Source organism: Eleginops maclovinus, chromosome 3, assembly GCF_036324505.1.
Source record: "Eleginops maclovinus isolate JMC-PN-2008 ecotype Puerto Natales chromosome 3, JC_Emac_rtc_rv5, whole genome shotgun sequence".
In the NCBI taxonomy this organism is placed as follows: domain Eukaryota; kingdom Metazoa; phylum Chordata; class Actinopteri; order Perciformes; family Eleginopidae; genus Eleginops; species Eleginops maclovinus.
In genome coordinates this window covers 20,767,872-20,792,984 of record NC_086351.1, presented here as the reverse complement: position 1 = coordinate 20,792,984, position 25,113 = coordinate 20,767,872, and the positions used below count along the sequence as shown (strand labels likewise).

The 25,113-nt window shown below is 40.1% G+C and overlaps 1 protein-coding gene across 1 annotated transcript in view; it reads right to left on the bottom strand.

The window, feature by feature from the left end:
• me1 (malic enzyme 1, NADP(+)-dependent, cytosolic) overlaps positions 1–23,323 on the bottom strand; it is a 79,241-nt gene extending 55,918 nt beyond the window's left edge. The window contains exon 1 of the mRNA XM_063880358.1: positions 23,085–23,323. Coding sequence (XP_063736428.1) covers positions 23,085–23,213 — 129 coding nt within the window. The 5' untranslated portion in view covers positions 23,214–23,323. The remainder of the gene's footprint in view (positions 1–23,084) is intronic.
• Between the last annotated feature and the right edge of the window lie 1,790 nt (positions 23,324–25,113).

Sequence of the window (25,113 nt, the reverse complement as noted above, 5' to 3'; positions counted from 1 at the left end):
CATACACTAGCATCTCAGTTCATAAAGTGATACGATCAGCAGAAAGGAATGTTATCCAAGTAAGATAAGTAACAAAAAATGTCAATGATGTTTTTTTACTTGGGAGAAAACCCACCAAAAAAAGCAATAGTGTTCTTCCCCAATGCTAACTGCTGTGTATAACTTTCAGCTGTTTCTTCTTCTGGTGTGTTCATGGCCGATGTCACAAATGTGCATGTCAGAAAGCAGGTTAAGCAAGCTGTGAAAAGCAGCATGGGAGCAAGGGAAATGTTTGAAACAGTGACAACACTGTTTAAAATCTGTTAGCTGTCCCTGTTTATGTCAATGGTGTCTGGTGGTTTCTAATTTATTATCAGCCAAATATCTGATGATTTACTTGGTTAATTTAACTCCGACAAGCATAATTGCCTCGAAAAAGCACTATAGACAAAACAGGGGTATCATCACTGTGTGACATGTTTCTATTACTGTCGATCTGACCTGCATATACAGTAAACCTGTGACTGCACCGTGAATGAAAGACAATTTTTACTTTTGCATTGAAGATAAAAGCCAGATGTTAGATGTGCTCAGTGGATTTTTCTGTCCGGTTGGTAAGGGGCTAAAGATGGACATAAGGACATAGCCTGAGTGTAAAGAAGCTTTCTGCCTTAAGGTTCAGACTTGCCCATGTAAATATCTTTATTCTTAATCATATGTGCTACAAAACTTGCAAGGTAAGCTCATTTGGAATCCAAACCTCATGCAGGATGAATCTTGAGTCAGCAGAAACTAAATTAGATACTTTCTGTCAAAGGAGGCTTGATGATGAGTTCACTGGTCTAGCCGACTGTGACCCGCACTGGGGAAACCTCTGGCCAACAGCTGGAGGAAACACTGAGTCATGAGCCTCCTTCCTCCCTCCTTCTGTGTGTTTATAAACACACACATAAATGCAACACGTATACAAGCAGTGCAAAAATGTGATGTTAGTGCATAGTTAAGTCTTAACAGAAACACACCTTGTTATGCTTCTGCATGTAGACATTCACTGTACCCCCAGGTAGGTAAACACTCTGATGCTTCATGAACACACACACACACACACACACACACACACACACACACACACACACACACACACACACACACACACACACACACACACACACACACACACACACACACACACACACACACACACACACACACACACACACACACACACACACACAAAGCATTCCTAAACCCTGCTTCAGGACACAAACAGATGATCAGAGAGACTACTTAATCCTGCCGCAGGATAAGACCCACTCTCCACGACGTCCTCATTGTCCAGGAGCACACCGTGGTCTCCTCTTGTTTTATCAATATCGGCATGTGTGTCTAGACTCTGTAAAAACAGCTAGTGGGGGTAAGAGAGGGGATAGCCTGGTGGAATGAGAGATTTATCCCATAGTTATCATAGTTATCATAGTTGGGACAAAAACATAGAAAAGAGTGGGAAGGAAAGAAGGACAGAATGAAAGAGGTGGGGGCTCTTTTCTAAGACAAACTGATCAGGCCAACCGACTCTGGATGGTGGGCTGACGGGATGAAACGGACCACTATAACTGGGCAAGTGTTCACAGCTTTTTTAGGCTGTGATCAGCCGACCGGGGTTGTTATATAACAACAAAAGTACCAGACCACTCACCACCACAACCACACTCAGCCTGTCTCTGGTGCTGCCACGTAGAGAGAGAGAGAGAGAGAAGCATTGACGTGGTTGGAGCTGTAAGCAGAGGAACCATTTAAAGCTGTACTAGACAAGCCTGTTTGATACGCTTGTTTTCGTTATCCCAGTCCAAAACTAGGATTCACATAAAAAAGAGCATGCCAGCACATTCCAAGTAAATATCCACCACAGAATGAGGTCACTGGCAAATAATCTTCCCAGGACAGAAGAAGCAATGATAGCATTATGGGCACTTTATCCACAGATAAGCAGTTTAGGCCAGAGGTTCTCAATCGTTTCAAGTCCGACCCCCCAGAATAATCAGGTTGCGATCGAGAGATAGACAGAAAGACAGAGGGAACTTGTCCTGGTTTGCTTGCTTGCTTCTCATGGTTGTACATAAAAGTTGTATTGAACCAAAGGCTGTTCAGAAGGTTAACAGAAGGGAAGTGAAAGGAGGTTAAACAAGAAAGAGAAAGACAGTGGCTGAGTATCAATTTGGATACACCCCTTTACACTGCCATGTCGTACACTGAACACTTGCACTGTGTGTGAATTTCAACCAGGTACTTTTGTCTCAAATTGCACTGACTGCTGTGCCCTCACAGGAAGTGACGATAGAAGGACAATTTAGCTGGCTGTTAAGCTGGCTACCTGATTGTAAGTGCTAGGGAAACATTGCAGACAATTAACAAGTAACCTAATATAACTAACATTGGCTTTTTTTCAACAATGGTACATTTCTTTTACAATAATCACAGTTTGATTTGAATAGTGCTCAACGGAGCAACCAGGTAAAGTAGCCTCAAGTTGTTGAGGGGGGAAAGTTTTCAGGTTTCCACACTTTCTGACAACTTTCTTACTTTGAGTGCAACCACAAGGTATTCGTAGCTGTGGTATTTTGCATTGGGACTTACTTATTCAGTCAAAACAGCAGTTGTAAGCAAATAAGTATGTGAATTGAGACACAGCATGAGTATAGCACACTGCAAATCGGCTCCAACAGCCTCAGGTTTCCCAAAAACTTTATTTGAAACACTGATACCCCAGTCAAGCTGTGTGGTTTGTTCATTTGAATGTCTGGTTTTAGAACTGTGGCAGTGACCTTAATATAAAGTGACGGAAATAAGTATTTGAGCCCCTGCCAACTTGGTAAGTTTGTCCACTTACAAAGAAATTAAAAGTCTATACTTTTAATGGTAGGTTTTATTTTAAAAGCGAGATATAGAATATCAAAAAGAAAATCCAGAAATGTACATTTAAAAGAAGATATAAATTGATTTGCGTTTAAGAGTGGGAGATACGTAGGTCTGCTGTGGTAGGTCTACAGTTGTTTCCATTAGTTGGAGAAATGGAGAAGCAAAGAGATCATAGCATGAGGTGGTCATCTTTCTACAAAGCTAGCAAGCTACATCCATACAAATGCAACAGGAAAACATCTACCAAAGAAATATGTTTTTAAAATATGTGTAAAAAGTGATATTGGCAGGCTGAAAATGTATATTGAAACTAAACAAGACAGCCAACAAGGAGCTGTAATACATTAGCACAATGAATGAATAACCTGAAAGAAAATGAACAACTGAAATATAAGAAGTTATGTTTAAAGAAGAGCAAAGACTGACACCTCAATACAAGAACACCACAGGGGTCAGGAGCAGTAGGTGGGAGACTGAGTTGATGTATAGCAACAATAAAAGCCTGATTAATGGTTCAAAACAACAAGAGGGTACTTCTCTTTTGATGCGAATGCATTGAGTCTTGAGTTGCTGCTTTGTTTCAATAATGTATGCACATAAATGAAAAGGCTACTAAAGATGCTCAGATATCTCCAACAAAAACAACACTTGGTATTTGACTAAAAGGGCAGATAACATCTTTATTACAGACATGACACCAACCAGATCCCATTTTGCTGTTTATTTGGAAACACCATCCCAGATGAACAAACTCCCATTGACTCTCCAGGAGGGAGAATCAATCACAACAGCCAGCTCAGGGATAATGTGTGACAAAGAGAGGAGTTGTGGGAAAGAGAAAGAAGAAGAAATTCAAAGATAAGAAAGCTTTTTTTTGTAGACTCAAATTTGTCAGCATCATGGTGACTTAGTGGTTATTATAATAAGGATTCCATATCTCTGAATGCAACATCATTATAAGATAAGTCTTTTTTAGCATGTTTAAAAAACTGAATATGTAGCAGCAGCTTAAGAGGAGAGAAAACAATAAGCAGAAAAAGGCAGTCAATGCCACGGTTCATTAATTCTGGAACTGCAGTGTACCAATAACCATCTCAGGATACAGCCAGGGTTTCAAAGGTCACATACCTAAGGAACCAATCCCTCAGCTTGTGGCGGTAGATCTTTCCATATCATTAGCCTAACGCTTTGGCGAAATTAGGAAATCAAAGGAGAAGAAAAATCATAATGTCCAAGCCAAACTTCTAAAGAAAACTTGGGTTTGTAGAAGCTTTTTTCCAGAGTAATGTTTGGAAATGTTTACCCCAAAACAGATGGGTTCCACCACAAAACATATATGGAAGCATAGCCCTGTTCCATGCATTTATCCTGGGGGTTTGTGGGGTTTCTTTAGGAGTTTTTCCTTTTGCACTGCAAGGGTCTTATGAGAAAGTGTCATACGCTGTTGTACACTGTAAAGCCTCCTGAGACAAGTGTCATTTGTAATATTTGGCTATACAAACAAAATGTAATTGATTGCTGCTTACATGCTGTCAACTGGTATGTTTTAGTGTCAGCTTAACTCTAATTCGCATGTTGCTAGATACACATTCTAAGACTGCAGAGTAACATCCAAGCCATTTAAAGCAGGAGTGATGAAGGGAAGACAGAGAAAAGGGAGTCAAGGGCAAAGTGAATGTGTTCATTCATGCCAGTATGTGCATGCATGTACTGTATGTTTTCATGCTCACTCTGCAAAACATACAACTGCCATGAATCTGAATGGAGGTGAGCATCGCACTGGTTCTTGTCAAACAAAAACACTGACCCTTATTCTAAAACTGTTGACCCGTCTCCTTAAATACAGTCTACCTGCACATATTTGTCTTCTTCACTCCCCCCTACCACCTCCACTCTCTTCTCTTGGAACCACCCAGAGAGACAGCTAGAGAGGCAAGAGTGTGTGTGCTTGCAGTCAATCATTTTGCTCTGGATGATGAGATATCTCAGTTACAGTGGGAGGTCTCGGGATCAGTGTCGGTGTCAATCATTCAATATGTAAACCCACATGGAGTCGGTCCACAGATCATCTCTGGTTTCAAAAAAGGTATATTTTGCAGGTTTCATGGTAAACTTAAACACTGTTCTTTTTAGGGCTACACATTTGGCCTGCGCTTCATTGGAATGCATTTCCTGATTTTGAGGAAGCAAGTCTAATGGCATCACTGAACGCATTGTTCCAAATGGCCATAGTAGTCATCCTACACGATATAAACTCTACAGGCATCGGCAATCAAGTGGAAACAGTAGCAACATAAGAAGGCCATCTATCCTGAAGCAGTCACCCTGATGTGGCTACAGAGCGACTCATATTTGCCCTCACAGAAATGTGACCTATCCCTGTCCAAATACCAAGCCACATATTCATTCTTACCCAGTTTTGAATTTAAAGTGCATTCACAAAATAGCTTTATTTCCTGAATTTTCTGTAGAATATGTTCCGTATATAACCATTTATTTAATATATATATATATATATATATTTGTTCATGTTTAAAGCCATTTTTCTTTATTTTTTAACCAAATATTTGTATTCCATTCACTGTCAAAAAAGTCCATCTCTCACTACATTCTGTCTTCCCTACCATGTGGTATTCATCTCCAAGCCCATTACTTTATGGACAATTTATGTCTCCCAAATATTGTTATCTTACTTATTAAGAGATTAATGGCAAATTAAATTCCAAAGGTGGCTGACCACTGTAGTTTCTAGTCAATTTTACTCTGTGGAAAACTTGGGATTTGGGAATTCCATTTTCAATGCTGATATTGAATGTGTATTAATTCTGAAAACCGTCCTCAACAAATTCATAGTGAGTATTCATAACTCCATGGTGATATATGCAAGAATAACCAAAATCAAACTGAAGTGACAATTTCCAAGTCAATTACAAAACATGTCTGAAAACAGGTCTTCCATTACACTATTCCAAATTCAATTCAATACTTTAAAGGTGCCATAGAATGCATCTATCTGGTATTTTAAATTGTTCTCTGAAGGTATATAACTTATATAACTTTGGTTGATCCAAAAAATCTCCGATGCGGTTTTATAGGCCAAGCTGAATTTCCTTATTTGGGGCTCATTTAATTAATGATGATGAGCTCTGCTCTGATTGGCTGGTTTACAAGGAGCAATCCATGGCTGCCTCAGAGCCCACACAAGTAAGTGAAGTTCGCGAAACTAATAGAGATGAACCATGGAGGCTATTGGCATCCAACCTTACATGTTGAGCTTTTATCGGAGGAGGAAACCTATGAATTTGAAGAACAGCCAGTTGGTCGGAGAGCGACATTACAGAGTGGTAAGTGTTAGCTTTAGTGTTTCCAGCAGCTGGTGTTTGCAAATGTTGGGGCTGGACTAACGTGTGTCACGTCACACACAGGGATTGTTGTAATTCAACCGTTTTACCGCTGTGATATGCATATTCATGATTTGCACGTGAAGGAGGAAACAATGGTTTGAGGTTCACGGTATGTCAGTTCAATGTACCAAACTCTCCTTATTCAACTATGCCGAGGTAAATACAGTTTTCCATTCTATGGCACCTTAAATGTAACAACCACACATTTTTTGAATTAAGAAAAAGTTCAGAGATTGGGTTACATTCCATATACTGTAATTAGTGATCATAGAATAATCCAGCATGTTCACACTGTTGGCCTTCAATTTCCAACTTCTTTGGAAAAACCTTTTCCAAAGCAGAACTCAATTTGCGCATTAAAGCAGAAGCCATGTTGCAGTGCCCCTGCAGTGAGTAGAGGTTAAGTAATTTCCTGAGGTTATTTTAGCGGAACAGTAACCTAAGCCCTTCAGCTGCGACCTGACCCCACCAAACAATTCCACTGCCAGTGTACTGCTTACATCAAAGTGTTGTCAAACAGCCTCCTCATGCAGCAGCATTTATGACTCATTTACCTACATCTTTTTTTTGGAAATAACTCACTGATCCTGTGGAAGTGAAGCAAAGGATACAGTGCCCCAGGCGAATATGGCACATTCATATATCCAATGGAAGTTCAAAACATATGGCTACGAAAACGCTTGTTAATTTCAGAGAATGTACACATTTTGTGACGATTAGATTGTGCTTTACATTTGGTTGGATATATTCCAGTCAAAGCAAATCTGAACTGTACTCTGATTTGAATGACAAGCTTAGGAGCTAAAAAGTCTGAAGCAGATCTGAGATTCCTATGCTCATTTCCCATGGAGATGAAGCGCTGACACACACCATAAAAGCAAAATAAAAGCCTTTAAATGACCCTTTTCTTCCTGACACACTCCTTAATTTCAGAGGTCCACATGCCAGAGAATCATACGCTTGCTGGCCTCTGACCTCTGACACATATGACTGCTTTATCTGTTCAACACATGGCAGGTGTAACAGCATTTCTCTTTAAAAACCTCAATGCAGCACCTAACCAATCAGTGTTAAATTGTAACAAGGTCAATGAAAAGGTTTTAACCATTTCATAAAAGCTAACAAGAGGGGCCTTTAAGTGTTTTCTGTCATTGGAAAGTAAGAGTGAGGGTTTTCTTAAATGACACTAATTGTACACAGAGGGTGAACAAGGGGGTTATTTATGGCCCCTGCTTACAGGTGTAGCATTGAAGAATGGAAAACCCGGCACGGCCTGGTGTACATTAGTTTGTATGTGTACGCCTGTATGCATGACTGCATGTGTATGTATTTGCCGAGACTAAGAAAAAGAAAGTTTGTCCATTTGCTGTCCTGAGGGGAACCTTGAAACACTCCAGAGCTCCTGTCGGGTCGATCCAAATTAGTTCCCACTCCAGTGGAAATTCCATTACAAATGGCTACAATGACTCTCCTGTAACGACTTTGTGGTATAATAAAGAGCAACATGCAAGTGGAGAGAGAGGACATTTTGGTTTCCGCCTTTAACTTAACATATTTATTTTACGTGCAAAAGCTTATTTGTATGGTCATACAAGAAAGCTCAGATATGTAGCCTGCGTGTGTGATGTTTTTACATATGGGATTCATTACACTAATGCATCTTATTGTAATTTTGGCAACTGGTAACATCTTTGTAATGTAGCTTGTATTGAAACAATGAGAACACGATCATAAAAAGTGCAATCAAATGAGTGACTCAATTAAATGTTTACTTATTGGCAAAATTAGATTTTTAACAATGCTTACAATGAGCTTTATGATCTCCAGACTGAAATATTGGATTGGGTGGCCACAACATTTTGTACTAACATTCATGGTTTAGATACTAATGCCTTTTAGCCAAGACTATTTCTCAAGCTCCACCCGCTTGTACAAGTTTTCACATATCCAGCGAAATATCTTTAACATCTTAAGGATTGGCATTCACAGTTCTCAGATGAAGAATCATAGTGACTTTGGTAATCCCCTTATTTTCCTAAAGACATGTGTGGCTCTGACTGAATTGTATCAAAAACATTGGACAGATTGCCATGAAATTCCATGTAGAAGATCATGTCTTCCCCAAAACAAATTGTGCGAACTTCAGGTAATCCCTTAAAGGGGCCATATTATACTCATTTTCAGGGTCATATTATATTTTCTGCCTCTGCTGTGACATGTTTCCATGTTTTAATGTTCAGAAAGCTCTTTATTTTCTCATACTGCCTGTGCTGCAGCACCTCTTTTCACCCTCTGTCTGGAACCCGAACCCAGTCTGCTCTGATTGGTTAGCTGGCCAGCTCTGTTGTGATTGGTCAACTGCTTAGAGATGTCCTGTCCCTTAGCCTTTCATGTACAATGTGTCGGAGTGTAAGCAAATAGAAGCACGAGTGTTACATAGTGATGTCATTAGGTTACAGATGTAAACAAAAGGAGTCCAATGGAGGTGTTTCAGGCAGGGTGGGGAGTGTGTGGGATTTTAGCCTTTGCAGATTATTTACATGCACAAAAACCTATATCACACACTACAGGAATGGGACAAAAGTGTTATAGGGCCTCTTTTTACTCTTTCACTTTATCTTGCACAAAAATTGGCATTCCCATTGCGTTCAGCAAGGGTTAAAAAAATGCAGCAAAATCTTTCCATAATAGAAAACAACAATAATGGGGCTTACCACTTTCCTCTGGGGAGATCAGTATGAGTCAAGCCCAAATCCTGCCCTTTACCATAGTGAGTCATGGTCACTAAAATGCAATGAAACTATAAAAATAGTGTTGATAATCATGGCGAGCCAGCGTGCACACTACCACAAACTTCAAACTAAAGAAGCTTAACGGACAGAGTGAACCTTCATTATTTCGGCATTTATACCTGTGCTGTTGATTCTATGACTTGTTAAAATGTCTTCCATGAAAAAAGACTTATTATCCCTTGGTTTCAATTTGCCACACGGTGAGCACAAGGGACAATATGGTGTTCCAGTATAGCCAGCAGATATACAGGCCATGAATTATTAGTGTGCGCATGCTTATTGTTTACAATCTTATTAGCAGCTTAAGACACAAGAATGGATTTGTACTTGAGAGGCAATACCAACAACCAAATTATTTCACACATAGTCTATTTTCAAGCAATTTTTAAGCATATTTAAACTTAAATCAATATCAGATGATCGAGGATTGCATTTCGTTCCGTCTCTTTTGATCTCCACTTGAACCACGAAAGCCTATTCAAACATGATGGTAGGACTACTGAAACCAGAAGGCTTACGATCCTAAAACTTGTGACATTGTTTACATGCATCATCAGTAAGAGTTATATCCTTTTAAGTGGCTTATTGGTGTGAATTGGGTGATGGTTGCTTCAGGTTTGAGAGGTCCAAGGTTCAAATCCCTACAAGCCTTATTTAATGAAACTTGATCTTGATGTGAAACTTGATCTTGATGTGTTTACATCGATTTGATTTACTGGGATTACATGTTTTGTGATAATGAATTATGTCCTACTCCTACTGTAATATTCCTTCCGTATACAGTGGGGCAAAAAAGTATTTAGTCAGCCACCAATTGTGCAAGTTCTCCCATTTAAAAAGATGAGAGAGGCCTGTAATTTTTATCATAGGTATACCTCAACTATGAGAGACAGAATGAGAAAAATAAATCCAGGAAATCACATTGTAGGATTTTTAAAGAATTTATTTTCCAATGATTGTGGAAAATAAGTATTTGGTCAATAACAAAAGTTCATCTCAATACTTTGTTATATACCCTTTGTTGGCAATGACAGAGGTCAAACGTTTTCTGTAAGTCTTCACAAGGTTTACACACACTGTTGCTGGTATTTTGGCCCATTCCTCCATGCAGATCTCCTCTAAAGCAGTGAGGTTTTGGGGCTGTCGCTGGGCAACACGGACTTTCAACTCCCTCCAAAGATTTTCTATGGGGTTGAGATCTGGAGACTGGCTAGGCCACTCCAGGACCTTGAAATGCTTCTTACGAAGCCACTCCTTCGTTGCCCTGGCGGTGTGTTTGGGATCATTGTCATGCTGAAAGACCCAGCCACGCTTCATCTTCAGTGCCCTTGCTGATGGAAGGAGGTTTTCACTCAAAATCTCACGATACATGGCCCCATTCATTCTTTCCTTTACACGGATCAGTCTTCCTGGTCCCTTTGCAGAAAAACAGCCCCAAAGCATGATGTTTCCACCCCCATGCTTCACAGTAGGTATGGTGTTCTTTGGATGCAACTCTGCATTCTTTCTCCTCCAAACACGACGAGTTGAGTTTTTACCAAAATGTTCTATTTTGGTTTCATCTGACCATATGACATTCTCCCAATCCTCTTCTGGATCATCCAAATGCCCTCTAGCAAACTTCAGACGGGCCTGGACATGTACTGGCTTAAGCAGGGGGACACGTCTGGAACTGCAGGATTTAAGTCCCTGGCGGCGTAGTGTGTTACTGATGGTAGCCTCTGTTACTTTGGTCCCAGCTCTCTGCAGGTCATTCACTAGGTCCCCCCGTGTGGTTCTGGGATTTTTGCTCACCGTTCTTGTGATCATTTTGACCCCACGGGGTGAGATCTTGCGTGGAGCCCCAGATCGAGGGAGATTAGCAGTGGTCTTGTATGTCTTCCATTTTCTAATAATTGCTCCCACAGTTGATTTCTTCACACCAAGCTGCTTACCTATTGCAGATTCTACAATGCAGGTCTACAATTTTGTCTCTGGTCTCCTTTGACAGCTCTTTGGTCTTGGCCATAGTGGAGTTTGGAGTATGACTGTTTGAGGTTGTGGACAGGTGTCTTTTATACTGATAACGAGTTCAAAAAGGTGCCATTAATACAGGTAACGAGTGGAGGACAGAGGAGCCTCTTAAAGAAGAAGTTACAGGTCTGTGAGAGCCAGAAATCTTGCTTGTTTGTAGGTGACCAAATACTTATTTTACCGAGGAATTTACCAATTAATTCATTAAAAATCCTACAATGTGATTTCCTGGATTTTCTTTTCTCATTCTGTCTCTCATAGTTGAGGTATACCTATGATAAAAATTACAGGCCTCTCTCATCTTTTTAAATGGGAGAACTTGCACAATTGGTGGCTGACTACATACTTTTTTGCCCCACTGTAAATCCAGGTCTAGTTTTCCCAATTCTTCCACAATGACATACTTTAATGGCCCGTATACTGTAGATGTTTGAGGCTTTCAAAGACAGTTCATTATCTCCTCTTTCTTGCCCCCTTGAGAAGACATCTGTGTCAGGACTGCACAATGAGCCCAATAAACCTGCCAGTGAGAAACACCAGAGCACCTGTACAAAGAACCAGACAAATGGGTTATAGAGTGCAAGATTGGAGACCTGATCATCACCAGAGATGACCCAAGTGAAGACAGAGAAAATCATTTCTATAAAATGACATTTTACAGAAATAAAAGCATGATACAGTATACCGCATTTTTGAAGGGTCTGTAACATGGGACTCTGTTCAAAAGGTCCTTTTCATTTACAGCAAATTTACGAGTGCATGTTAGCAGGATTTGTAAGCAGTTTTATACAGGAAACGTTAGAATTTATAGTCCGTGTCTAATCTTACGTTTGCAATCGGTCCATCTTTTAAAAAAGGCATAGGGAAAAGAGCATGAATGTATAGGGCATGGATGTCACATGAAACACACAGAGAGACTGTTAATCATTTGTAGAACAGAACGGAAACCACCCTTTATGTACAGACTTTACAATGCTGCTGAAAACTGGCCAATGAGTTCAACAAATATTTGTCTCCAATTTAGTTAGACAGGGTTAAGACGTACATACAGTTGATATCTCCCAATGGCTTATCTAATTTACTGTAGAAAAGATAACGGTAAATTCAACAAATGTTCTCAGAGTCAATTTTTTGCCCTGTAAGCACTCACTGCTGAATATGTGTGTATTCAAGTGAAGCTGAGTATCCTGTTGGCCCATTTTGCCAAACTCCCGCAGATTTTCTCAGCAAAAGGCCAGATGCCCCCCATCTGTTTCCTGCTAAATTGGCAGCCGTAGCAGGTTTGGAGAGAAATGGCTTGAAAATAAAGCCCTTTAAATCCATCCCTTCCTCTCAGGAGGAAAGCGAAAGAGCACACATCAGCTCTGATGAGTCTCTTCTCAGGATCTCGCTGCCTGGCTAAGCATTTCCGAATTAATTCCTCCCAGCAAATGTGCCGTGTAAGGCCTGCATGTGCATCCTAATTCCTATTTTCAGTCATTAGCAGCACATCACTCAAACTTTGTTCATAGTGCCAAACGCATTAATCAGAAAGTTGGCTAGTGTTCTCTCAAAAGACGAATGGGTTTAAATAAGTACTGTTATGAGGTTATTGAGAGCTCAGCGAGCAACAGAAAATAACTGAAGGTCTATTTTGGTGCATGCAGCATGAAAACTCGAGATATACCCAGAACTGCACTGAATTAGCTGAAGCGTGCTTCCTTGCCATTGTCAATATTGCTTTTTCTTGTGATGGTGTGCAAATTAGTTGTCTTTGTTTCGTGCCTTGGACTTTTGACCATGGAATTTGGGATGTATTTAGATAATAATAAGCTGTATCATTTGAATTATTTTAACTTAACAAGGCAATTTGACTACAGAAGTTTTCTTGGTAAAACAGGAAGAATAGACCCCTTATGAAGACATGGGAGTTTCATAATGAGAGGCAATCTTTAGTTAAGGAACATAATATAATAAATACGGGAAAGAAATACGAAAAGGAAAATAAATCAGCAAATAAATAAATATGTGTGAAAACATTAAAAATGTCAAAATACAAATACAATTATATAATTTAAAAAAGCATTACACATGTTTATTCATTTATATTTGTTATACTTATTATAATATATAAAAAATATATATATTAATTATTTTTATTTAAATGACTAGATTCTTTTTATTTATTTATTTATTTATTTATTTATTTATATAAATAAATAAATAAATACTGTTGTGTGCCAATTCTCCTGGCTTTACTTCAATGTATTATACATCATTCAGGAGGCACAACAACTTCACATCTTTTTTTTCTTTGTCTGCCATTAGAAGCAGACAGCCAATAATTTACGCCTCACTTTCATGAGTCATGATCTCCACCTAGCAACACTGTTGCCGAGACTGTCCAAAATGAGAGTCTTAAATTCCTCATCCTTAGCAAATATGAATGTGCATGGCTCCTTAAATCAAGAGGTGTCAACTTGTGAATGTACAGACACGCTTGTTGGGCAAACAGCCTTCCAAAGCGAGCCTCTATTGACTTAGGGAGGGAAGCCCCAAGTGGGTGGAGGCAGCGGATATTTAGGCTTCTTCAAACGCAGCCAATCCCCCTGAGGCAGCCTTTTCATGCTCACAGTGCAGGTCCCTTAGGAGCCTGAGTGCTGCCGGGAAAGTGTCCAAGCCTTCCAAACCAATTCACTTCTGGCCGCTGTTGCTTCACTGGCCATGTTCAGGTGACAGTATCAGCCTCAAAAGCAGTGTCTAGCTTTAAAAATGTTTATGTTTCACCTGAAATCAGGTGCTCTTTTTCTGGAGCAACAACCAAGGAATAATTAGTTTTTAAAAACATAAAATCCTCGTGAGTTTTACATGTACCTGGAACAAGTTGTCTTCACTTGCAGTGACGGACTGAGCTGACCATTAGCATAAATCTCCAATGAATCATTTGTTGCCCCACCTGAGAGCAAATCCAATTGTAGAGGATGTCTCAAAATAACTATAATACTCTTCTCACGGTAAGGACTTAATAAGTAAAGTGAGTACAGCGCAACCACAATTGACCCATCATGTAATAGACATATTTCATAGATGAGAGAAGAGCCCACTCTAACTGACTGGCATCATGATGGCCTCGCCCCCCTTACTGTTAAAAACAAAGAATCTGTGCCAAGTGGAGAAAAGCTTCATCATGCTTAAAAGCTGCTGTAACACTTCACCACAGCTAAAAATATGATGCTAATGAGGTCAATCGTCAAAGTAAACGTTTGTAATGTTAAAAGTCAAAGTAATGAATTTAAATGCTACATTGAAGTATAACAGACTGACAGATTTTCCATACTTATTAGCAAAGACCTCAGAATTTGTATTTATCGGCAGTAGATATTTTCTACCAAAAATGGGTGTGGCCATGACTTATCTGGCAGGATTGCGCTCATTTCTAGCACATTTTAGGCAGATTCGCTCCTATTTGAATGTAATTTGCTGCAGCAATTGCACGCTTGCGTCCTAGCTGCATCTCACAGGTGTAAGTGTGGCCTAAAACTCTCCTGAAACACTATTTGTTTTTGTGAATATGCTTGTAAATACATGGTCGATGCTCCATAAAAAAAACATCTCATGGTTTTAAGGAAGCTGCAACCCAACAAAACCTGTCAATCAACACAGCATCAGTCTCATGATCTCTGTGCACTTAGTAAAACCATTTGTAAACCAGGTTCACATATCCGTTAAGTTTCAGAATTGTGAAACAAAACACTACCTTTAAATTCTTGCTGCTGTATCTTTGTGAAGACATGGCAAGACCTCCACCACTCTGACATAACAGACAAAAGCAGCATTGAAGAAAAGTGGAGGGGGGAGAATACAGGAGGGGCTGACAGAGGAGGGGTGCTTGAGATGAGCTTCATAGGGAGGTGATGAGGCTCGGACTGTCTCCCCCTCTCTGTCTGGGACAAGCTAATGGCTTCTCCCTTGTCCTCACATGAATGAGGACCATCTTACAAAAAACACAAAGTGAGCTGAGAAAGTTTGAGGGGGGGGAAGCTATTTAGAAGGACCTGCTGCTGAATAAACACAGCATCACAATTGTGTGTGAAGAGACAGTTCAATTGAGAGTCTGATCATATTGCACTTATGTGAGCAAGCTCTAAAGGCTGATTAAAGCACTTATGGGGCTTCAGGTTAAAACCTTTCTAAAATGGATTATGAACACTTGTGTTCCTGAGTGTGTGTGTGTGTGTGTGTGTGAACGTGTGTGTGAAGCTCAAGTTTGGGTTGGTTACTGGAGGGGAACGAGGGTGCACTTTCGTTCTGTCTGGCCGATCCACTCCAGTCCATCACAGGAATGTATGGTCACCAGCAATGCGTGTGGTCAACCTGGAACACCTGGCCACACCTGGGACAACACACACACACACACACACACACACACACACACACACACACACACACACACACACACACACACACACACACACACACACACACACACACACACACACACACACACACACACACACACACACACACACACACACACACACAGAGTTCACCTATTGAGGGGGATTGACAAGTGCAGCTACTCTGCATAAAGTCCGGACAGAGAAGGCTTGTTCCATTTTTACCGCTCAGTTAAACGAAGGCTTGTAATCTGACTGCCGACATTATGGAGTACAACCTCACATAACCATCATCATCCACCTGTAAACAGCCTGTAATATGAACATACACTGAAATCTGCACATCATTTCTGCCCCACCTAGAGACAGTGAAGTGATGTCAGGAAGCACTGTTCAAAGGCCTTTTGTAAAGTCACTCAAATTGACATGCTGAAAATATAATACGCGAGTACAGCATATAGTCGATGTTTCCCAGCTTGATTGCCATGCTAGAGGCTCTGTGAGGCTGTAGTTCTTATCATTTTAACCATTTTAGCTAAGCATGTTAACATTTGATAACTACAAGGGTATTCGGGGTGAGCAATGCTAACAAAGGTAAAAACAAATGATGTGTGTTCACAACATGATTGGTAGCCTTTCCGAAATTGGACGTGTTCTTTCGTGTATCAACCTTCAAAAAGTTATATGAAAATTTGTGGCGCAATTCTTCCGTAATATTGCCGAAATATCAACTTCCTTGACAAAAGTAATAAGTTCTAACAAAAAGTACAGCTGATGGGAATGTCAGTTATTCTCTAGAACTTTTGTCACAAAACAAGGTGTTGGACAAAAATCAGGGGATTGTTGAAGTTGTTACAGTATATTGGATGGATTGTCAGACGGTAAGTCAAGGGATTTCTCTTAAATTAATAACTTTTGTCAACTATGATGTTGCAAGACCTCAAGTCAAGAGATCACGTCTTTTGGGGGTCATTAATATCTGTACAATCCGTAATAGCAATCCATCCCGTACATGTTAAGTGGTTCTCTAAGATGGAGTTATGGGCAATAACTTTCTAGGTTTAGTTGTTTGAGTCTTTATGCTAAGCTAAACCACACTGTCTCTAGCTTCATATCTATTTTGGAGACTTGATTTGGTCTTCTGATCAAATTTTTAGCGAAGAACGTAGGGGATATCCATCAGAGGATTTCCCCGACGTTGATTGAACGATGGATTGAGGCCAGAAAGCTGAGAATTTGATAAATGCAGGAAGATCACTGAGGTCCATGGGAACTTTGGCTAGCAGCACAAACAACGCATTGCTGTGATTCCTCACCAACACAAACTGCCAGCACTGAGCTTTTATAAGGCTTGACTGTGTGGAAAACAAACTCTATCGTTGAGTCATGCTGACACGGTGACTCAGTGGGAATCAAAGTTCCAGACTGTGTCGACTCAAGTCAGCGCCAGGTCATCCAGCTGTTTTCTCACTGGCACCTTTTAGCAATTGTAACATAATTCTGTTAGAGTTCATGCCCTCTTATAAAAGCCCAAATCAGGCTTTGCTAGAAACAGGGGGCGACTGGAGTGCATTATGTTTCAAGTGGAAAATTAAGCAAATCAGTCGCTGTGAGGCAAACAACAAAGCATGACACATTGAGAAAAAAAGGATCAAAGAGTGACAAATCCTAAATATTTCTATGTTAAAAGCTAGGCACATTTGTTGCCATTTCTTTGTTTGTTGCTAAATGTACTGATTTCAGTCTAGGTTAAAGAAAAATGCAAAACTGTGAGCAAAACCAGAGTAAATCTAACATGAGAGCATAATTGCTTCCAGTTGCTACATTAAGTTATCAGGACCTTCGCCATTTGGCATACCAGCACATCCCCAATGCCCGATCAGATACACAGTTGTTCAGCGCTCGCCAAGAACAGAGATTTCTACTTTAAGACTTTCATCTGATGGGCCATCTTGCAATGTCATAAGTGGAGCCTGTAGTTACAAATGGGGCATCCAATTGCAGCGCTGTTTGGGCATGGGCACTCCATTTTATTCAGCATTCGTAAGCTCATAGGGCCCATAATGTTAGTGATTTCACAAACTTCAATAAACAAAACATTACTGTTTAGTCGAGGGGATTTACAGAGTTCCCGAAATGAAGTGCTAAAAGGTTGAATGACAGCACCATGTCTAACTCAAGAGTCTTCTGTATTTGAATGTTTGAAAGTTTTTTTGGGCTTCCATACCTATCAGACAGTTGCTTTGAAACTGTAAAAATTGTTGAATAATCCCACAGGAGCTGCATTTCTTATTCTCTCCAGCCTTTATGACTGACTGAGCTTGATACCTACAGTACAGTCAGTGAATGGGCATCTGTTGGCCGCCGACACACCGACAGCTTAGTTTAATGTTTGAGGTGAAACAGCATCCCTGATTGGGTGCTACATGTGAAAGCATTTTTAAGGGAGTATGTTGTTGTTGTTGTTTTTCAAGGCCGCGACAGGCGGAACCAGCGTCAGAGAGACGCACTGAGGGCCGGGATTCACACAGATGCCTCATTAATGTGTGATCAAGAGGAGAGACAGAGGACGTCTGTGGAGCGTGGCCAGCGCTCTCTTCCTCCCGACAGAGAACCCTTTCTACACCTCGCACCCCACTTCATCTCTTTATTGCACACACCTATAATATCCGGTTCCACCTCTGCAGAGGGAGGAGGGAGTGTTAGCCAGAGAGTGAGGTGAACACTCAGGTATAAGTGTGAGAGGGGAGAGATTAAAAGGAAATCGAAGCCTGCTGATGTGAGGACAGGCTGCTTTCAGCGCTGCGTCCCTCAGCATCAATTAGCATGTTGTGCTGTGACTGGCTCCTGTTAGAGGTGAAGTGGGCCAGCTGAGGGAGGTAAACATACCTCATCCCTAGGGCTCGCTGAAATCAGAAGGAGGGCAACAATGTGCCACTAGCTGAGCCACAGAAGCCTGCCTGTGTCGGGCCACTAACACTCTTTAGCAGTCATTTCCTACCTTCTCCTCCAATTTCCTCACCCCAGTTCATGCATGGGGCTGACAGTGGTGGGTTCACCTGGCTCCATAAGAAACCTTTTTTCCTGCTATGACTCTAACCTGTGTGCGTTTGAGGGAGCCTGTGTTTTGGGTCACTTTAGCAGAAGCGATGAGAGGCTTTAGATTGATCAGATCAACCAACAACTGAGAAAGCCTTCCTTTAAAGCAGAACTCTAGGGATATTTTTGTTTCAGTATCTCTTCTTAAGAATAAATCAGCTTATACATCATGTAAAAGTGGCCAAGGCTATCAAGCTTATTGCAATGTATCCAGGCTTCTCGATACAAAATTAAAACAAAATTGAATTATTATTCTTTTGTGAAATAACAAAACACATTTCATAAATAAACTGTTAATCAGCCGCAAATTCAGACAAATATCCACGCAACCACACACACACACACACACACATACACAAACACACACACACACACACATTCAAAAAAAGCCTAAAGTCTAGCACCCGTTCACAACAGCAACAGAAAGTTAGATAACATGAAGGTTTAGCAAACTGAAATCCGCCAATTTTCTTTTTTCCCTGCTGTCTCCATTTCCTGTACCTGCTAATTGAAGGTATGTCTCTGAAGCTTTTACTCACCCCGATCCCAGTAAAGCAGTTTTCTAGCGGCTTGAACAAAGGGGGAGGGAGCATGGGGTGCGCTAGCTATCTAATTGTTGAATTAGCTAGCTAGCTAATTTGAAAGCCAGCCTTAAAATGTTATTCTTTGAAACTCTCCCATGTTAATGCTAATTATTTAACTAACCCGGAACATACATTACATAGGCCTACATACATTGACCTTTTTTGTTCAGATTGACATAATAAAAAAACTGTTCTGCCACAGATCTCTCCGAAGTTTGGGAAAATCTCTCAAAAGGCCTAAGATACAGCTTTCTTATTTTCTTTTTAAATGAAAATGTTCCCCCCCAAAACAATGTTACAACACAAATGACTGGGGGTGGCCTTTTAACTTTAAAAGAGAGAAGAAAAAGCCTTCTTGTAAAGAGTGAAACAAAGAACTGAGGCTCTTATAACATTAACTCTTAACATTACTCAATGGAGACAGGAAAGAAAAGAGTAAGAAACAAGATGGGACAAAATATACGAGGGAGTGTGTGTCTTAAAAACGTGAATCATGAGATCTTTCTGTGCCTCTGTTGCACTTTATGATTTAAAAGTATCTATAACTTCGATTAAAGGCTTAAGACCTAAATGTCTGAGGCCAAAATATAGTGTCACATCCAAGTGCTAGACTTGTCATGCTTTCACATATATTTAGGTCAACCTATCTGGCCCTCTTGAAAAACCCTCTTGTACAGTGGGCCCATTCATTGCCCCAAGGTGTAAATTGAGATGTAAACAAACAGTTTACTAGTGTAAGCACTGAAGCTATAGGTCCCAGATTGACCTTTATTACAACAGCCATCACATCAGTGTGAAGAGATTTAAAAACATAAACTATTTGAAATTAGACCAGCAGATACAGAGGAGTAATGCTGCTTCTTTATGTACAGTAGATGTCTGTGGTGTCAGAGAGACAGAACAGGACAATCATTATGCTTTTTGGGCTTTTCTCTTTCCGGTAGTGTATTATATAGGTTTTTGTGCTTATAAATGGTCAGCAAAGGTTAATATCCCCTCCCTCCCTACCTGAAACGCCTCAATTGGACTCCTTCATTTACTTCCGCGACATAGTTACGTTTTTATTGGCTAGCCCTCCAAAGCATTGTATGTGATAGGCTAAGGGAGCAGGACATCTCCATGCAGTTGATCAATCCCAACAGAGCCAGCCAGCTAACCAATCAGAGCAGACTTGGCTCTGGTTTCAAAAAGATGGTGAAAAAAGGAGCTGCAACACAGGCAGAATGAGAAAAATAAAGAGCTTTCTGAACATTAAAATACATAAACTAGTCACAGTACAGGCACATCATACAAATATGAAACTTTAAGAGGAGCATAATAGGTCCTCTTCAAACTATAGACGGATAATTGTGTCTTGACGTGAAATAATTCTGCACTTATGCAAATAAGGTTGGTACAAATACACTCAAAATAGCTTCGGCAAGCAGATTAAGATCAGTTAAACCTTCAAGTAGATACAACATCGTCCACTGTCACAATTTTTCCAATAACAGTCACACAAATGAGGATGTTGCACCAGAGGAACAGACTACTTTGCATGAAAGTACATTTCCTGGGTAAAATCCACCATGTTATGTAATTCTGGCAGTAATACAGCATATTATACATTTTCTAAAGTTACTCAATCACCAGGTTGTGCCGGTTCAGCATGTGTGATCGTTTAGTAAATTCTAAAATCCTTATCTTCCCATAAACATTGTTATTTATGCTCCAGCGGCCTTCTGTTTTTTTGCTGATATGCAATCAAACAGACTTTCTGACAAGTGTGACACCACATAAAGTGCTACATTTATCATTCACAGCCTGGTTTGTTTGGTTACATGTATTCCAAAATTGAATATCTACTTCTATATTTGTAACATTTCTACACACAGCATGTTTCTATGAGGGATTAAACCAACCCGAGTTGTTCTTTTGTGCAATCTCTCACAAAAAAAGTGACATTTGTGCCTATAGTTGAACATACCTCCTGCTGTCATTTGTTCTTATTACTCATAATGAAACTGTGCCCTACCTGCGAACCCATGCACGCTTACACGTGTAAAAACAAACACGCAGAGCTGATGTGCAGCATGTGCTGGGCTCAGTCATGGAGTCATTAACTCGCCTCACAGACTGCTCTCTGTGCAGCCACCAGCTCACCTCCTCACTCTGACACTGGCCTGTGTGAACTCAACTGTCCCACTTATCAGATCACTGTTTACACATGCCAGCTGTGCAAAACTGACTGCATGCTTTATCAGAGTGAAACAGCTTTTAAATCAAAAACTAGTCATTGCGAATGCGTGCCAATTTGTAGTAAAATAAAATGAACAGTAAGCCAATTAATCAATCAACATGAGAAAAACATTAAAAATACTTCAATTCATTTTTTCCAGTTATTTTCTCAAGCAGAAAGTTAATTAGATCAAAAACTCTGATTCTACCTGCTCAAATTTTAGTCAAAATTGGCTTTAAAAACTTCTTATGGTAATTTTCTGACCACTTTTGACCAATAGTTTAAATTTCATTAAGTTAATATCATCAATAAGTGAAAAAAGATTGATGCAGATGAATCAACAATGAAATGAATCTATAGCTGCAGGCCTAACCATAATAGACATGGACAGGCTTACAGCTGTTAATGTTTTCTCATTGCCTCCATCAGGGTAACATATTTCACCAGTGAAAGTGCTGAGAGAAAACAGCTCAGAGGGAAGAAATAGACTGTGCAAGAGTTCTATAATTAGCCCGACTTTGACAAATAGCGGGTTTAGAACACGCACTGTTTGTAGGAAACACTTGACATAGTATAAGAGTGGCCGTGAATTAAGCCAGTTGTTTGGATGGTCAGTCAGCACCATGGACAGAGACCAGGCTGTCACCACAGCTTGACCCCTGGGGCCCTGTCCCACCACACAAACCAAGAGAAAACACTGGAAAGGCCCAAGGGCTGCCAGAGACACTTCTTTTGTGATGGATGTGTTTCAACATGGGAAAAATTACATCAGGCTGATTCAACAGCAAGATTCAGTCAATGAATCATGTTGAAAAGGTCAACAGATGACGATGACAGGCAATAACCTACAATAAGAACCTCTAACTCTTTCCCATGATTTTAAAGGAAGCTGGTCAGCAAAATGTGTTGCATGAGGAGGCAACTCCCAAATGTGTTCCACATTTTACTATAAGAAGAGAATGTGAAAACAAGCTTTAATATTAAACATGTATTGGGGCAGTAATGAATTATCCAACAAGAGATCAGCTTCCACAGTACACTGAGTACTTTAGTCCTTACTGGGGAAACAGAAGCCTGAATCGCCATTCATTATGTAAATAATGCATGAGCCTACTAACAAACAGCTACAGTCTTTGTAAAGCGATACGTGCAATATTAGCCTCTCTGTGTGACAACACCGTTTGGCCACTTTAAATCTAAATATAACCGCGGCTAAAGCTGATAACTAAACCTCCAGACTAATGTGGCGTTCACTGGCTTCTAAAGGGCTGCGACCAGCTGCCTACAGTTCAAACAGAAGACTTGTACATGTCTATAACAAAATATTTAACACATGCCATACTTAACATAACATTCATGGTTGCTGCTCTTGAAGTGAGAAAAGGAAGAACGTCACAAAGTGAGAGCCAATTATAGGGTAACTAGCTAGGTGTCAAACCATTAGCCTAGCATTGTAGTTCCTTATTAGCAACACTTTGATGCAGGCCTGTAACAAATCACTTCTTAAACATATCCATTACCTTATACCAACTAACTTGTGATATTACAGAACAAACAATCTTTCCTCAGTCATATTGACACTTGAGGTCGTCCGCACTGTTCAGAGTTGTTATATTTCCTACAGCGCTTGAAAGCAGCTTCAAATATGATGTCAACCTTGTCACAGAAACACGCTGAAAACTCCCTGAAGTGTGTCCACTGACCTTGTTTAAGGGGGGGTTCCGGGTCACATCGTAGCCCCTCTTCTTGGTGTAAACAAAGGTTTTCGTGTTGTCCTCGGACTTGTGCATCTCCGTTTCCACAGACTCCCGTCTGACCAGCCCGCGAGCCATGTTGTTGCCTCTTTAAATAGAGCGACGGTGAACTGTTGTAAACTCAACAAGTGGATGCGCAGGTCTGACAGCGGAGCTCTGCTGTGCAGCCACTTCATACAAGAGTTACCCGAGGCTCCTTATCAATGAGCCTGTTTTATTGTTTCCAATAATTCTCTCAAGGTCTGTGCAAAGTCCCTGCATCAGCAGTAGCCTATAACATGCAACAGGTGCATTCCAAAGGAACAGAGAAATGTACCAACGAACCAAAATACCTTTTTCCCCCCAATGACTTACATTTCTAAATAACAAATTTGTAGCAATAAACAGTATTGAAGCAGGGCATTTATTGTGTTAATTCCTGGCAGCTGTACAGTAGTTATTTAAAGCTCTTTAAGACTTAACTGTATTGTTCAGGCAGTGGATTAACATGAAATATCCATTATATCTTTCTAAAATGCAAACAAGTCATCCTTACCTTGCCTCCTGAAAAATGGTAATACATTTTTTTTGTACTCATTTAAGGGGTTTTGTTTTGCCTTGTTGATAACTGCTTTAAGAAAGACTAAACTGAATTTAAATGACCACTATATTCACTTGCTTTCATTCACATACTGTAGTAATTATTTTCTTGAGTAAAAATCTATACAGATAAGTTAGAAATAATGTACTCCCTAGTACTGATAGTAGTCCAGCAAAAGTAATCGTAGCAACAGGAGTAAAACAAAGCTTTCATAATAACAATAATTTTATTTCAGTAACGTAACTGTATCATGCTGAGCTAGCAACATTCCCAGAAATGAGAGTAGGCTGCATTTGTTAGGTCTTAAATAAACACTTTACATATTGTATCACAATATTTAGATCATGCCTCGGTTTTCCAAGCGTTTTTTAGATGAGTCATGACTGGAAATGTAGATCATTTTAAAACATGGTATGTTTGACGGCTGTGACAGGAGGAAGGATATTTGAAGCCAAGGTCAACTTTCAGCCTTTACACTGTTACAGGAGGGGAGTTATGCAATATTGGGGCACAGTGAGTTTGACAGTCAGAAGTACCCTGGCATTCTGACAGTGCAAGAAAGGTTATTCAACCCTCAGTCCTCAAACCTCTAGCCTCATGAGGTGACTGCTCCACATTCACTACAGTCTTGCTGTGAAACCAGCTGATTTGCAAATGATAGTCCTTTATTATATATTTGTCTTCATTGCAAAGGATTCCCTGTCAGGGTGCAGCACTCAGATAAAGGAGTGTGAACCCCATGTAAGCACATCTGGAAAATGATGTTAAGGTTGAGCTTCTGCAAAGTGAATATATCTTATCCAACTGATAACGTCATGTTGAGTGTTTCTGCAGAACAGAGTGGATAAGAGCATAGAGAGAGTATGCATTGGATCTCACAGTTCATAAGGTTCATATGATAACTTACCAGCAACACGTTTCAATTTCCCCTCCTCACATGCATACAGTGGTAGAAGACCACTTTCCAAAGAATGGATAAATTATGGCTGCTTAAGGTACACAAAAAGTGGTCTCCTGAGTAAAATCCTATTTATTTTGGAACCATCGATCCACACCAACCTCAATTCTTTTAAGGTCTTTCTGGCAAACACTTCCTGGTTCACAATTACGTGGAAATGACTTTGTGGCATATACCCAAATTTCAAGACATTACTTTTCTTAATTATTGTGACAAACAGTCTATGAGAAAAGCCTTGAATATGAAGGCCATTTGAACCCGTTGGTCAGTGTAGCAGTATCAGACTTTCAAGGTTTTCAGGATTTAGATGTGGATTTAGTTAACTTTTTGTGTCTCTTCTCTAGCCAACATTGAGGCTTTATGTCAATTTGGTCCAATCACACTACTATTAGTGGAAAGATATATATTTCTAATTCTTCTCCAACTTTAAAGCCCTGGTA